Raw genomic sequence first — 15,946 nt, forward strand, 5'->3', positions numbered from 1 at the left:
CGCACAGCTCTTCCTGGGGCTGTTCTCTGTCATATCCTCGCCGTCGGTTAGCTCTTTCTCTTCTTCACAGCATCAAGCAGGAGCCGACTAAATTTCTTCCGCTGCGAGTGTCGCACCTCCAGTGGCACACCGTAGCGTTTTTTCTCTCATGTGTGGTAATGGGCCTAACTTGTTTTTTCCTCACTGTTCACTATGACGTCGTTAAAGGACAGGATTGCCGCAGTTCTCTTCTTTGGCAACCCTGAGGAGGCGCTAACTGCCGAGAAGGTGCGCAATGCCGAGGCCATGACCAAGGCAACAGAGGTACGCCTGGAGCACAACCAAGATGAAAAGGAGTTCAAGGAAAAGGTCCTGCAGCTGGACAAGCGTATCAAGGCGCAGCGGGAGCGCTACGCTCGACAGGCTACCCCGCTGCTGAAGGAATTCGACGATATCGCCATATCCCAGCACTACTATCAGGAGGTGGGAAACAGTGTGACAGCGCAGGAGGCGTTTGTGGGTCAAATGGCGCAGCGGGAGACGCAGCAGTTCGGTTACGTGAGCAAGAAGCTCATCTCCGTCAGCCTCAACTTGGAGGCTCTCCGCCAGCAGATGCTCTCCGGGCAGCCGTTTATGCGAGAACTAAAGGCTGCTCTTGATGATGCGGAGAGTGAGGATCTGAACGTTATCTCAGAGCCACTCCGTGCATTTGCCGACCGCGGCATCCCTAAGCCGACGCTTGTGCGCGCCGCCGCTTTTGATCTCGCCCGCTCTATCGAAGAAACCGGTAAGTCACCAGTGCCGCAACCGGTGCTGGGGTGGCTGGACCTTTTCAAATTCCGCAGCGCCTTTAGTCCCTCAACGGTGGGACAAAACGAAGTCCGCGCCCGCCGCACCGCGGCGCTGTTCACGCGCTACGTTGAGCAGAACCAGTACGCAAGTGCGCTGGCCCTGGCGGAAGAGGTGGACACATGGACGCGCAATGAGCGCGACTCGTCAGTGGAGTACTTTAACAACTCCTACAAGAGCTTCCGACAGGCAACTCTGCCAACGATCACAGCTGAGATCTTTTTTGCCTACACCACCGCCTTCCTCAACGCTTCACGAATCGCATGTGTGGAACAGATGCTGCAGGAGTGAAGAACAGCATCGCTGAGGGACAGCGAGAGAGAGAGGGGGGCGAGGTTTGACATGAGTGTCCACGTGTTCATTGTTCCTCCCCCTTCCTGCCTCTCTCTTGTCATGGCACTGACTCTCGTAAGCAGTTGTCTCGCCAAGGTGACGAGTATCGTGACGTGTGCGCGCGCCCCGGTGTGTTGACAGGCATGCACGTGTGCATGTGTCTGCGGTTGTATGTGGGAACGCCTGTCGAGTGACTGACAGTTACCGTATCTTACACAGAGATGAACGCGAAACAACGGAAAGAGAACAAAATATACGCACGTAAAGGTGCCCGCACTCCGCCCCCTCCCCCTCCCTCGATCTCCAAAGTGCTCTTGGTGGGAAGCCGACACATGCGCTGGTGATGGCTGAGAAACGTCTAGCAAAAGAAAAGGTGCTGTTTACTTCCTCTCAATGTCACTTCCTCCCCCCCCCCCCGCGCAAGAGAATACAATGGGCTCCTCTACACACCTCCGTCTCTCCAGCAACCGCATTTTGCCACCATCGCCGTCTCCTCCTCCGGCTATACCGCCTTCTTCTCCTTTCCCCTCCCTCTCCCTCTGTGTTTTTCACTCCGCTAGATGGCGGGTGTAAGGCACGCTTTCTTTCTTTCCTCTCCCCCCAGTCGTTGCTGTCTCTCGTGACGTCGCAGTCGTGGTGCTCTGTAAACTCGATCTCTCTGATTAGTAGAATGATGCTGGGCAACACAAGCCGCGTGAAGCAGCTGCTGTCCACAGCGCAGATATACCGCCGACCAGGTTTGCTGCACGAGGTTGTGTCCAAAGTGCGCGACGCCGAGTTGTCATCCGGCAGGCCCTCCGCAGAACTGCGCGTATTGTGCGCTGAAGTTGCGGTTGAGCTCAAGCAATGGTCAATCGCTGCAGAGGCGCTAAAAGGGGTCGGCACCGCTCAGGAAACGCGACTGCTTGCTGTACGCTTCACCTTCTGCGAGGTGCTCGTGGCGCTGCACCACATAGACGAGAGCACCTTCATGACCCACGAGGAAAAAGTCCAGGCGTACGTGAGTGGAGCCGCGAGCGCGCTGCAGGCACTGGCAGAAGCTGTCGAACTGTGGCCTGACAGTCTCGATGCTGTTCTCAGGGGTATTCACACATTGTGGCACATCGCCAGTTTTCTCTTCAGTGTAGGGCGCGAGGCTGATGTTTGCGAGGCCGTCTCCTTCCTCGCCACACTCCATCAGCAACTCCATATTGGTGGCGGCTACACGCTCGTACAGTGGCTGGTACGAGCCGCCTTATGCCTTCGCGCCGCAGAGCGGTACAATGAAGCTGCAACTCGCTTCTCAGCCGCACTTGAGTCGGCCGCGCTCATGGGCAACCAGCGCCTCTTCGTGCAGGTGCTGCGTCTCGCTGCTGGCGTCATCTTCGTGAAGGAGAAAGGCAATGCCTCCTGTAAGACGCGCTTCGAGCTGCTGCCAGGCTACCGGAACCGTCCCGTGCATTTCGCTGTTCTCCTTACATATCTCCTGCTTGGAGGATTGGTGGAGGTGGAGGCGTGCAAGGAGGACTTACAAAGCGCTTATTGTGGCCTCAGTGAGTTCATCGACGCGGCGCCACAGCCACCAGAGAGCGGAGCGCCGGCCTCGCGGGGAAAAAAGAAACAGGCGGCAGTAAAGGCGGCTCCTGCAGCGCGACTCGCCGACGCCTTTGCTGTTACGGACCCCGATGTCATCGATGAAGTGAAGAGCGACATGCTGTTCTGCATCAGTCTGCATGGCACTCTGTCTCCAGAGCAGGTAGAGGAACTCGAGCGCAAACGCAGCAGCTTGAATTGTCGCGTGCGCAGCTTCGCAACCTACGCGCATGTCGTTCGGGAGTCCCATCGCCACGGACTCAGTAGTCTTGGCAAGTGCGCGGATGCCTCCTCCATCTCAACGTCCCACAGAGCCGAGGTCCGTGCCCTTGCCAGTGAGCTGGTCAATGTGCTCAAGAACACCAACGCTATCCATGACGAGAGCGAGCGGCAGCACACGTTGCGCATCGGGGCCTCTCTCCTGTGGAATCTGATGCTTCCTTTTTTCCAGTCTGGCACGATGGGCGACGTGCAGGCGGCGCTGGCGGCAGTGGCGGACGTGTCCCAGGCCTTTGTTCCTTCGCTGAAGAAGCTGTTCTTCCAGGCGGTCACCCTGCAATGCCAGACAGCCTTCGAGGACAACAATCGCAGTGTGCTGCATCACTTGTTACCGATGCTTCAGCGGGAGTGCGACTACGGCCAGGTTGAGGGTGAGGTGCCCGCCTGCTTGTTTCGGCTCCACTGGCTCCAACGTCAGATGGCAATCCGAGACGAGCTGGAGAACAGCCTGACATCCCCACAGGACCGCTGCCTGTTCGCCCTCGAACAAGCCCGGTGTATTTCGAACCCGCTGAAGCGCATTCCCGTGATTAAGACTGCTTTTCGGCATTTGCCGCCGGTTGTCCAAGAGAGTGATGTCTTGCCGACTTCGGCGGAAGCGACCGAGCCGCAGAAGGCTGCCCCCGTCCGCGGCGTCTTTACCACGTGTCGCTCGACGGTTCAGGTGTACCGAGAGCTCTTGGAGCTGTGCATGCAGGATCTAAGCGCCTCCTTGTACGCCGTGGCGATGGCGGTGGCCGAGGCGCTGCGGGGACTTCCTTACCCTGTATCGGCTGCCGGGAACACCGAAATCGAAGAGGTACGAGCCGCAGCCTCCTTGCACGCTGCAACGATCCTTGCGCGGCAACTAGAGGAGGGAGAGCCGCACCGGTCACAGAAGGACGCGCGGTCAGCTGAGTTAGCGGAGCCGAGAATCGCCGCTACGGAGGACAGTGAGGGATGCTTGGCTGCTCTCCTGCTCGAGGCAGCCCAACGTGGAGCAGAGCTGGAGTGCCGGCGCAGCGGCAGCGGGAGCTGGATTGCCGCAAACGCGTGTGTGGCGTTCCTCAACTGGAAGAGACCCGCATACGCACGTGGTGAGTACCGTGCCCACCTGCTCGAACTGCTGGACCTACAGAAGCTCTACATCGCTCTTTTTGAGCATGAACAGGTGCAGGACGTGGAGCTGCTCTCCGCCCTCACAACGTCGTCTGTGATCGGTCTCGTGGTCGAATATCTTGAAGCCACAAAACCTCCGCCAGAGTTAGAGGGGTTGCCGCTGGCGAAGCAAATCAGCAGAGACGGCTTCGAGGCACTCGTGCAGCGCCTCCGCGCATGCACGCACTGCGAGCCCTCAAACGCGCAGCTTCGCCACGCGCAGGTCATGTGCCTCGAGGCGTTGCACCTCATCCCAGTAATGAAGCAGAAGTGGTTCCTTGCAACGCTATCCCCTGACCTAGCGCGGCTTCTCGGTGACAAGCCGACGTTCGCCTTACACCCACAGGAGCATCTTCTCATCCTCCTCGGTATACTTGCTGGGCCGTCCGAGATCTCTGAGAAAACTACTCTTCTCATCAACGATGCTCGCCCGCTGCTGCGCAAGGACCCGTGCGTGCGTCTGTGCGCTTGGGTCGCCGCCATGGCAATGCAGCTGCGGCAGGAGGATGTGGTGCTGGAGTGCTGCGAGGTAGCAGATCGACTCTATGCCTGCAATCAACTTGGCTGGGGCTCCATGTTCGAGGCGCAGCAGCCGTCCCCCCCCAGCGGTGCTGCCTCTGCAGTGGTCAGCAAAGCAACAGACAGCAGTAGTCACAAAAAGGCGCCAGGGGAGCCGGTACCGGTGCAGCTCGATGTGCCGCCCACGTTCCCGAAGCCGGACGCGGAGGATTGGGAGGCCTATGCTGAGTTGCTCTCCCTCAAGGCACAGATCGGCGCCGAGCACCTCAATGGGCTCAACGGCAATGCACGAAACCGTGCCGTACAGCTGCTCTTAACGAACTGCGTGAACTCGGCTATCGCAGCGGCGCAGGGTCCACCCGCCTCCAAAGTGGAGCGCATCACGAACGCATACGGTCTCTACTACACCTTTCTCCGAACCACCCGCATTTCACTGGAGACTGCGACCTTTGTGCTGCCAAGTTTGCGAATGCTGCTGTCGAAGGCGCTGCTGGCGCAACTCCCAAAGCGCAGCTGGAGCGACTCCTTTACTACTGTTGTTTATCAGCTAAGCTGCGTCCTTGTGTACGTATCCTTTTCGAGTGAGCAAGAGGATGACGCCAACCAGTTAGTTGCGCTGCTGCACCCGCTGCGTGAGTTGCTGCCCCCTCGCTATCAAAAGTCCCTCAAGGATCGGGAAGTGGCCGAGATGTGCTACCGCACCTCGTCCGTCGACGACTTCCTGCAACGATCCAAAAATGTGGAGGCAGAGCTGCAGGCGCGCGGATGGATGATGTTGTCCGAGGCATCTGCGAACGCCAGCGGCGAAGCAGAGACATTTGCGCTGGCACTGGCCGCCTCGAAAGGCAACCCCCTTGTCACAGCACAGTGCCTGTTCGAGCATGCGTACGCAACAACATTGAGGCGGGGAGACTCTACTCCGCTGGCACAGGTGACTCGTCACCTGCAAGAAGCACTGCGCGCCCTCGAAGGGCTCCCTGAGGCGGTGCCTCTTCTGCAAAGCGGTGAGGAGACGCAGCGCTGGAACGCTACTCTGGCCGCCGCGTCACACACTGCTACGTTCCTGCACTCGCAGACACAGCGCCGCCTCGCCCTGGACAGCGACTTGGCTGGTGAGGCGGTAGTAGCACCTGATGCTGAGCGACGTGCCGCCGTGCTGAAGGCATCCATGAAGTCGCGCGCGACGAGAACTACAGGAGCCACTTTCCATCACGCATTTCTGGGGTTGCGCATCGTCTCGCTGCTCTTCAGGACGATGGGGACTCATGATGTGTTCGATATTGGGACAGCATCTGCCCAGCGAGCGCAGCACACTACGGTCCCTGCATCGCGCCGCGACTGTGTTAACGTCATGCTCGACTACGTCTCGTGTCTGTGGCACCTCAGCGCAAAGTGGCTGTGCGAAGACACCGCGGACGAAGACGCGGTGATCCTAAAACTACCGGCCGCTAACTCGCTTTACTACGGTTACGCGGAGCTGTCGGCAGCTGCGCAGCGTCTGCGTGGTTGTGTGCCGGACGAGGAGTTCAAGCTCAACACGGAGGGCCTCTGGCAGTGTTTGCTGGATCTGGGCGACTACCTCGCACGCACCGGGGATGAGCCGCACGCGTTCATGGTCTACTCGTGGGTGCGGTTTGCCGCCGCACTCACCTTTGGTGATGCCAGGGGCGACTCGCGCTGCGCGCTCGTTCAGCGTCTCTGCAACTGGAAAATGTGCGCGGCAGCCGCCTCGAGCGGCCTCAGCGACTCCCCATATGTGGCGGCGCTCACCCTACTGGCCGATACCAGATTCCTTGTCGAGGAGGCAGTGAAAAGGGATGTGGAGGGCAAGCGTGTGTCGCCATCGTGGGAGGCGGCAATGGTGGTGGGCGAGTGTGAGATTCGCGTACATCTCGGTCAAACCGAAGAAGCGGCCACCTTGGCCGAGGATGTGCTGTGCCGTGGGCTGGAGTGCGCAAGCTGGAATGCGCCGGTCACCCGAGCACGCGCCCTTCGCGTCCGCGCTCGCTACGCGGCAATTTGCTTGCGGTACGGTGATGCTCTGCGCACCCTCCAGCAGGCGTTTGAGTTGATTGGCGTCTCCACCCTTTCCACCGCCCCCACCGTCATCTCAGTTCGTCTCTGGACAGAGCTCTGTAGCGATCAACTTACTCTGCTAATCGATGCCCAGTCTACCGCCGAGGCAGTTCAGTGGGCTGGCACGGTGCGCCAGCAGCTACATCAGTGGCGTGCGGCTTCCGCTGCCGGTGCAACGCAGGCTGATACCCCCCATGCTGCATGTGTGCGTGCAGAGGTGGAGGACGTTCTCGAGTTCTGGGTGAGCCATATCATCACCATAGTAGAGCAGCAACCTCCACTCGCAGATGTGATAGGGTACCAAGTGGCCTACTCCTCTCAAGCGCAACGTCGTATCCCCACCGAGGAACTGCTGCGTGAGGTCCTCCTTGTCGCGGAGGGCTCCACGACGCTGCACAGTCGTCTGTACACTACCCACGCCCAGTGGCATCTGCGGGACCGTGTGACGCCCCAGTGGCTGACGCAGCACAGCGCCAATGTAAATGACGTGCGGGCGCGGTTGCTGGTGCTTCTGGCAGAGATGCAAGTCTTGGACGAACTGTCGCTTCATCTGCAGAATATGCCCACCTCTCGCGATGTAGAAGTGGACTCGGCCAGACAAGCCGAAGTCGGCGACGTCCTAGTCACTGGTATGTCCTTCTGGCGAGGCACGCTTTTCTACTGGACCGCCATCGACCGCCTTGAAGCGAGCGAACTTGTGTCGTGCCTGCTTGTCGCCTTTCAGCATCTCTCCATGGAGGAACTTGGGCTGCCGACGTCGAACGCCCCGGCCCACTGCGAGAGGGAGGTACTGCGGTTCATCCGCGGCGCGGCGTCATCGCCGTCGCTCGCCGCCACGGCTGACGGAGTACCCAAAACGGTGGTGCAGGCGGTCAAAGTCGGCGCGCGGTGGAGCAGCGACGTCGCGCATGAAGTTGGAGTTCTCCAGCAAGCACTGCAGTACTACAATGTGACTGATCCCAGCGCCCAGGCCATGTTAGAGGTATCTGCTGTGCCCGCGCTGCTGGAAAAGGCCGCGATCCATTGCCGTCAGTGGCCACACACCCGTCTGGCGGCAGCGATCTTGGTGGCTGTGGCGCAGGTAGAGATGCTTCAACGGGTCGAGAATCAGCTGGAACAGTTAGACAATCTTCTCATCGAAGAGCAACAAGCGCGAGCGCAGGCGCTGCTCACGGCAGCGTGGAGCCGTGCACGGCTGCTCCCGGCTCGCATTGATAAGCCCGGGATCCGCACGCATAAGAGCACTGGAGCAGGGAAAAAGTGCAGCCTCAACGAACCTAACCCGACCGCAATGGCGTCCCCGCTGACGGAAGAGGAGGAGGCTCTTGTGCAGCGCATTTCTCTCGGAATCCAGGTGGCGGTCCATCACGGGCACTTCGACATGGCCGCTCAGCTAAGCGACAAGCTTGGCCATCTTGCGGTTCTCTTGGATCACCCTCGCCTTGCGGCCGCTGCGGCCGAGTGCACACAAGCGAATCAGCTCGTGGGGCTTCTGTGGCGCCGCTGCGTGCACGAGATGAGAGACAGCGCAGAGGGACGCTTGTGGCGGCAGATGCAGGCGGTGCAGCCGCTCGTTACCAACTGCACTTCGTACACGCAGCTGGCCCACCAGGTCATGGCTGCGACGCCTATGGAGCGCGCCTTACGTAGCTGCAGCTTGCTGTGTGTGGAGCCAGAGAAGAAGCTGGCAGAGGTCTCGTCGACGCCGCCCGCAAAAGGAAGCCACATAACGGAAGTGTCGCCGTACGCCATGGATAGCGCTGTTCTCTCGGTCGCCGTGGGCAACTGCTGGACTGGCTTCTACATTGTTACGCTGCGCCACCCAAGCGGCGCTGTGGAAGGGCGCCGCAGATACGTCCCTCAGCAAACGTGGGCCGCGCTCACTGATGCGCTGCAGAGAACCGAGGCTCGCAAGCAAGAGCAGCTGGGCAGCACGGATGATATGCGTGTCAGCAGTGCAGAGGAGCGCGTAACGGCAGAGGACCTCTCGAATGTGCTGAAGGAGCTGAACGCCGTGGCGGGTGAACTGTTTGGGGAGTTTCAAGCATCCTTGCAGCAGTATTGTGAAAAGACGCCGCTTTACCTGTGTCTTGCCCCTGAGCTGCAGTCGTTTCCATGGGAGCAAACGTGCGTGCTGAGCTGCTGCCCTGTGGTGCTACGGGAGTTGGGGGCTGCTGTGGTGGTGTCGCGGATTCGCGAATTTCAACGTTACGGTAAGCGCGCGTTGCAGCACACGCAGAAGCCGGGTGGATCTTCCTCCACAAAAGGCGCCTCTTCGGGGTCCCTCATGTGTCTCATCGACGTGTTTGGTGATCATCCTGAGTCGGTCGCCGCCACCTGCGGCACGGACCACACCAAGTCGAAGGTATCCCCGCAGTGTCTTGTGACATGCAGCTCAGCCGGGGTGCCACCAGATGCCGAGTACTTGACGTGGATGCTGCAAAATGCCGCCCCGGGCGCGCTTGTGGTGAACATGTGCGGGAACTTGACTGATGCCTTGCCGTGGTCCGATCTTGCCTCCCTCAACTTTACCCAACTGAACGGCGCCGTGCTCGCCGATGGCGCCTCCAATGCGAGCTCACAGCAGCGTGAAGAGCGACTTCGCATATCAGCCTTGGTGACAGGGATAGGCAAGGCTGTCAGCCCGTCGCCGTACCCACGATGGATGACGGCTGCGCTCTTCCTCTTGCGTGGAGCGAAGTTCGCTGCCGCCAACGCCTTCGCATGTAGCCCATCCGTGACGGATGCGCTGGCTCGCCGCTGCCTCTCCTCGGTCTCTTCAGGAAAAGCGCTGGTGGAGCAGCTGCGAGGGAAATCGGGGGACGTCAAGACGCCGTTTGTGAAGCTGTACGGCATTCTCGGCAGCGGATCCTTCAAGTCCAAGTCATAGGCAACACCCCCCCCCCGATGGCAAGCAAGCACAACAGGCAGTGCCCTGCGGTACAGGAGGTGGCGCTATCCTCTCCTTCTCTCTCTCTCTCTTTGGTGTTTCTTCATTTAGCGCGTGCGTGTTAATGCCGCCACCACTGATGTAAACGAGCGAGACTAAATTCTCGCACGACATGTTCTACGAGGAACACACTGGCGCCAGCTCAGTCCTCCTCTTGAGGTTTCTCTATGTCGATGTGTTTGACAGGTGGCACCTCTAGCCCTTCTCCCGCCGCGCGCTCTTCTTGCTGTTGTTGTTGTTGCACGACGGGCGGAAGAAGCGGTGGTCATCGATCAGAAATCGGCAGGACAAAGCGACGGGAAGCGGGTAGAGGCTAGCCTCGCCAAGCGGAATGGATTAAGAACAGAAACACTGCCCAATGACGGGTGGTTCGTGATGCGTGACTGAGGGCCAAAATAGTACTGCTAGAGGCGATTGCAATGAATCTCATTCTTCCGCTCGCGTACTCAGACATTACAGCAACTTACTGTGCTGCAAGTTGTTGCGCTCGTGTCGCACGACTTTAGGCATTGTTTCACCTCCCGATGTACACTCAATAACTTCCTTGCTCGTTAGTGGCCACCACCTGCGACCTTCTTCTACGCACCCCCTCACCCCTCCTCCTCTCTCTTTTGTTTCCGCACCGCCTCATGCAGAAATAGACCACTGGGTACATCGTCCGCTCGAATACACTGACAAGTCCACGCGTCGAGACTCACGTACCGGAGAGAAAGACATGGGCGGGTTTCTACGCACTGTTTTTGGCAAGTCGGTGGCAGCGCCGACCACAGCGAGGATAGCGGAATCCCCTGCGGCCATTTCATATGCGCTGGCTTCCTTTCGCTGGCACATGGACACGAGCCCTCCAGCAAAGTTCATTGCCGTTCACGATTACCTCAGCAGCTGCGCATCGTGGCAGCAGCTGCTAAACGAATCCGTCGCCGATCTTCCCTTGTCTCGATTAACGCCAACAGAACCACTAGAGGTGTACTGCGCTGACCTCCGTGGCCACAACTTCTCTGAAGCAGCCCCGATGACATCTGCCTCTGTCTACCCGCTCGCCTGTGCTGCGGACATCATCAAAATGCAGGAGGACATTCTGCGCTCCGAGGCGGGGCTGCTCGGGGTCGGTTTTGGTTCTCTCGTCGCCTCCTGTGCCGCTCTGCACGCACCAGACGCCTTCTCCTCTCTCACACTCTTCGTGAACGAGATAGCGCAACTGCAACGATGCCTTCCGTCCTCTTATCTGGCTGGTGAGCTTTTCCGCAGCGCGCCATCCAACGCCACCGGAATGGCAATGCTGAATAGCTACCTGCTCGATCGAGTACCGAACCCAGAAGAGCGGGCAGCGCTTCTCGCCGCCGTGGAGGTGCGACGTGGCCAGACCCGGTTTCGGTTCAGTAAAGAACTCCTTCAGTACACCGAGCCACTGGTGCTTAGTGCGCCGGCTGGCAGCAAGTTCACCAAGCCGACCATCGTGTACGTATGCGGCAAGGATGGAGGCTCCTCGCCGGAGGAGGAGTCCACGCTGCACGCACGTTTCCCTGCGGTGAAGGTTATCAAGCTCGACACGCAGGGGGAGTCGCTGACGTCCTCCAAGCTGAGTGTTGTCCCGCTGTTTCTTCAGTCGTGCGGCATGCTTGGCGAGATCAATGAGGCGGCCATGGAGCAATGAAGGGCGGCTCTCGGCGTTCAAAGAGATTGCGCAGTCCTATCACCCTGTGAGAGAAAGACTGTTCGGCGCATCTCCTTCGCCCAGCAGAGAAAGTGGTGGATGCAGGGGCTATTTGTGTAGTGGCTCGTGCGCGGTGGTCGTTGCCACGCTGTGAGACAGCTACGCCCGCGCACGCATGTACACACAGATAGGCGAAGCCTACGAGCTTGTCTGCGTCTCTGCGGGTACGGATGGGTTTGGAGCTGAACGCTGGCTAGGTTGTTAATGGTGATCTTCCTTGAGTCTCTTTTGCTCATCCATCATCTTGTGGTTTCCGTAGTGTACCTGTTATTTGAGCCACTCAAGAAGCACAGAAAAGTGCGTGCGGAAGAGCGTGTGATGGTGCGCCGTGCGATTTCTCAACAGCGCCAGCGGTCCCTTCTTTTCGCTCTCTCCCGTTCGGCGCTTCTTTTTGTTCGCTTTCACATCGCTCTCGCGGGGGGTGGCGACTTTACCCACCCCCTCCTTCCCCCCTAACTTGCTGGTGTAAATTCCTCCACCCTACCCCCTGCGGGTCGTCCTCACACTCCATCGGCCATCGCCTTTCTCGCCATTTTCTACCCTCCCCCCTCCCCTTCCCACACACATCGTTACGCATATACACACACACGTACACGCGCGCGTGAATGAGTGGTTGCACCACGTAGTAGTCCCTATCCTCTCTAACATTTACCGCACCAACACAAACACGCGCACATCTCAGCGAGCATAAAGGCAACAACAACAAAAAAAAAACAGTGAGTGACGGTAACACATTCCTAACACTAAGGAAAAGAGCTGACCACCATCACGTGTGCCGCTTACTGTCAAGCGTAGGGACACGTGTTGGCCCCGCAACTCTCTTCTGCAGGTGTGTAGGGCTGTAGAGCAAAACACAAGGGCAAAAACACACCTGAGAGACGCACTCGCTTGGGATAGGGCAAGCGACAGAGCAGCTTTCATTCGGCGCTGCTTCCCGTGGCGGTCCGTCTGACACTCACCCATCCCCCTTCCCTCCATATATCTACCAACGAAAATGCTTCGCGCTGTAGCACTCGTGTGCGTCACGGCGGCACTGCTAGCATGCCTGGCAGCGGCCGCCATTCACGAGGACGAGCAAGGCCTGCGCGATTGGATGATGCATCTCGTCGGCAACGTGCAGGATAGTGCCGTGCAGGTGGCGGCAAACCCGCAACTACTCTACGTCGCCTCCGAGGACGGCGCGGTGGCGGCGATCGCCGTCGGTGCCTACGGTGGCGCGAACCTGTCGTGGCGTCAGATATCCTCTGCGGTGCCACTCTGCGTCGCTGCTGGTTCGCAGGCGGTACTAACCGTGAACAATGCCGGGGTGGTTACCCTGCTGGACCCTTCAACGGGATCGATTGAGGTGACTTACGCACTGCAGACTGCCAGCGCAACTCTGCAGGCGGCCGCGTGCTCGGTGGACGGGAGCAAGGGTGTGGTGGTCACCTACGACGGCACCCAGCTGAAGCGCTTCGAGTTTTCGATGGCATCTGAAGAGCAATCAATTCCGGTCGCTGCGTACGCGAGCCCGCCTGGTGAGGTGTCCAAGATGTACGTGGCTGGCACCGTGCTGCTGGTGAACTACGGAGGCGACTCTACTGCCGTGCTCCACCTTGACACTCTCGCCAAAGTACGCAGCGTGACTGGTAGTGCCACAAGCATCGCCGTTGACGGCCACTTCACCACCCGCGACGCTGCGACCCTCCGCTCTTTGCCTGCCAACGGCCCCTCGAGTGAGATTGCATGCCCTCACTGCGCCATCGCCGTTGTGAGGAAAGCCTACACCGGCGAGTCCAGCGGTGTAGTCCGCGTTGAAGTGCAGAAGGACACGCTGCGGATCACGTACCCCAACTCGGATTTGACGATTCCCAACACCTGCAACAGCTCCTCCGCTCACGTTCTCGTGGCGTTTGAGAGGAGCAACAGCGACGTTGTCGCGCTCATCAAGACAAGTGGACACAACCTGCTTCTCGTGAGTGCCATGGAAGGCCTTCTATGGCGCCGCTTTGAAGCGCTTGCGAATGTGGCCGTCGCCGCGATTGTGGAGCCGATGGAGACGCTGGACCACTTCCATTTCAACAAAAACATTTTACTGGTTTCCCGCCTTGGCGCGCTCTACTCGATTCCCATCGCAGGCATGGGCACACAAGTGGACTTCATCAATGACTTCTCGCAGGAACTGGTGGCGGCCATGAAGGTACCCTCGATGGCAAAGGTGCAGGTGCGTGAGTTGGCCGTGCTTAACGACGGCCGCGCCGCTGTGCTGTACGCCGCGTCCGGCGCAACGAGTGGTCACATCGTGATCGATCTGGTAGAGCGCAAGGTCACTAGTCTGTTGACGAGCGAGAATGCCATCCTTTCGACCCTGGGACTGGAGGTGGCGGCCGACTTCTCTGTCAGGGGCTCGCTTCCACACGGCGTCTTCTACACATACGTCAGCCACGCCGCGTCCGGCACGATTGAGGGGTACAGCATCAGCGAGGAGGCGGGTGCCCGTCCTACGTGGGCGCTCCAGATGCCCTCGGCCATTGTGGCGCACGCAAGCGGCAGTGAACCGCTCCGGACGAATGTCGTGAACAACTTGCATGTATACCCGAACATCTCCGGGAAAGAGTTGGTGGAGGAGGTGCGTCGCACCTATCCAATGCGCAATGTCATCGCCGTGGCGCACTATGAGCTGTCCAACGAGGAGCTGCCGTCGTTAGTGATCACTGCCATCGATGTGGTGACGGGCAGCGTCTTGGCGACGTCACGCCATGCGAACGTGGAGGGGGACGTGAAGATGGTTATTGTGGAGCACGCCATTGTCTACTACTATCTCGACGCCAATAAAATGCGCTACTGCTTCGGCGTGTGGGAGCTGTTCGAAGATGATAACAGCCCGGTTGTGTCCAAGGCTGCCGGCGCCACGATTCCGCAGATTATCGCCTCTTTCTTTGTCAACACAAAGCGCGAGTTCAGCTCCCGTGCGACACGCCCGCCGATCGTGGCAGTGTCGACACTCGGCGCCTTTGGCGGACCACTCGCAGACATGGGAGTCACCACCTCCCTCAACGCCATCGCCCGAAAGAGCCTTGTGCTGGCTTATGCGACGGGGCGCGTGGCAGTGGTGGAGCTGAGGCAGCTACTTGCCGGCAACCAGATCCCGATGCCGAATATGAAAGACCGCCAAATGTCGCACCTCCTGGTGCCCAGCTTCCTGTTTGCGTCGCACAAGTATCGGCTCGCTTTTCCACGCAAGATCACAACGGAACCAACGTTGCTGGAGAGCTCTTGCCACGTGCTGGTGTCGGGCCTCGATCTCTTCTACGTACGCTCCTCCTCTGGCAAGCCGTTTGACCTGCTCAATAGTGACTTCAACAAGCCTTTACTTATCACCCTTGTGTGTGGCTTCGCTGTGTTGTCCGTGTTGGTGCGCTACTTTGTTAATCGAAAGGTTCTCAACTCGGCATGGCAGTAGGCACGTTGCGGATCTGTGCAGGGTTAAGCGCGGCAACCGCTATGGGAGTGGTGTTGCTGCGTGAGCGACACACAGAGAACCGTCCTTCATCTGTTTCTTCTACCGTGGCTTGTGTGCCGTTAATGTTCGTGCCGGAAGCGTCTGCCGCGCCTCCGCCCCTTCCCCCTCCCAAAATCTCCTCCTATTTCTCTCCCTTCTGTGGTGAATGTATCTGCCCAAGGCGTGAAGCCGGCTCTCCCGTGCAATCTCTCCCCCCCCCCTCCTCCTTGCCAGAATCGGGTGTTGTTCCCAGGAGTGAATTTGTGCTTGTTGGTGTGTTTTGTGGGGAAACGTCTCCAGCCTTGAGCACGGTGAAGTGGCGCCGCGACAGCATTGCCAAAATGACCGGGAAAATGACTAAGAGGAGTCGCGTTTGTTGTCCTTGTCGTCTTTACTGCGGGGGTAGACCCGTGTGTTTGTGTAGGTGAGTAGGTAGGTAGACGCGTGTGTGTGTGTGGGTGTGGGTGTGGGTGGGTGGGTGGGTGGTATCTATTTTTTTTGTAGTTGACGTCTCGGATGGTAATACGTATGCTTCACTGCAGCGATGCTCGCTGTGCCGCGATAAGGTAGTGGATACAACGGTGCATTCATATATACAGTCACACAGACACGTATAGAGAGAGCAGTGTACAGCTGCACACATGCCGGTGTGGGTGTGTCACGTCACAATTGGTTTAACACCTTTGTGTGTGTGTGTGTGTGTGTGTGGGTGGGTGGGTGGGCATGTGGGTGTTTGTTAAGCATTGTGGTCTTGGTGTATGCATGCGTGTGTGAGGAGCAGCAACCATAGGAGGACCACAGATCAAGGAGTACATGACATTATATAGCGGCAGATGGAAAGCGCGCAGGCATGAGGTGAGCACAGCCACCTTCACGAGCGTTGTTGATCTGTAGAAGGGAAAGCATAGGACGCCTGGTCAAGGGCAGAGTGCCTTTGCCTTAATTAGGACTCCATCAACTTGTGTGCGCCTTTCGCTCACCTCTGCTGTCATCAGCCTGCCCCGTTCCCAACCCCTTCTTACGGAGCGACGTACTCGGGGGTACCACCGTTACTCGG

At 58.8% G+C, this 15,946-nt stretch overlaps 4 protein-coding genes across 4 annotated transcripts; all 4 read left to right on the forward strand.

Moving 5' to 3' along the window:
* Positions 1–192: 192 nt before the first annotated feature.
* On the forward strand, positions 193–1,119 carry LPMP_203870 (hypothetical protein; the record flags this gene model as incomplete). The annotated part of the gene is made up of 1 exon (XM_010700286.1): positions 193–1,119. One exon carries the CDS (start codon positions 193–195, stop codon positions 1,117–1,119), a length of 927 nt encoding a protein of 308 aa, XP_010698588.1.
* Positions 1,120–1,831: 712 nt separating this feature from the next.
* On the forward strand, positions 1,832–9,634 carry LPMP_203880 (hypothetical protein; the record flags this gene model as incomplete). Its single annotated transcript, XM_010700287.1, has 1 exon — positions 1,832–9,634. The coding sequence occupies one exon, from the start codon at positions 1,832–1,834 to the stop codon at positions 9,632–9,634; it is 7,803 nt and encodes a 2,600-aa protein (XP_010698589.1).
* An 889-nt stretch (positions 9,635–10,523) lies between these two features.
* LPMP_203890 (hypothetical protein) lies at positions 10,524–11,348 on the forward strand (the record flags this gene model as incomplete). Its single annotated transcript, XM_010700288.1, has 1 exon — positions 10,524–11,348. One exon carries the CDS (start codon positions 10,524–10,526, stop codon positions 11,346–11,348), a length of 825 nt encoding a protein of 274 aa, XP_010698590.1.
* Positions 11,349–12,402: 1,054 nt separating this feature from the next.
* On the forward strand, positions 12,403–14,850 carry LPMP_203900 (hypothetical protein; the record flags this gene model as incomplete). Its single annotated transcript, XM_010700289.1, has 1 exon — positions 12,403–14,850. The coding sequence occupies one exon, from the start codon at positions 12,403–12,405 to the stop codon at positions 14,848–14,850; it is 2,448 nt and encodes an 815-aa protein (XP_010698591.1).
* Positions 14,851–15,946: the final 1,096 nt, after the last annotated feature.

This window comes from Leishmania panamensis, assembly GCF_000755165.1.
Source record: "Leishmania panamensis strain MHOM/PA/94/PSC-1 chromosome 20 sequence".
Taxonomy (NCBI): Eukaryota; Euglenozoa; class Kinetoplastea; order Trypanosomatida; family Trypanosomatidae; genus Leishmania; species Leishmania panamensis.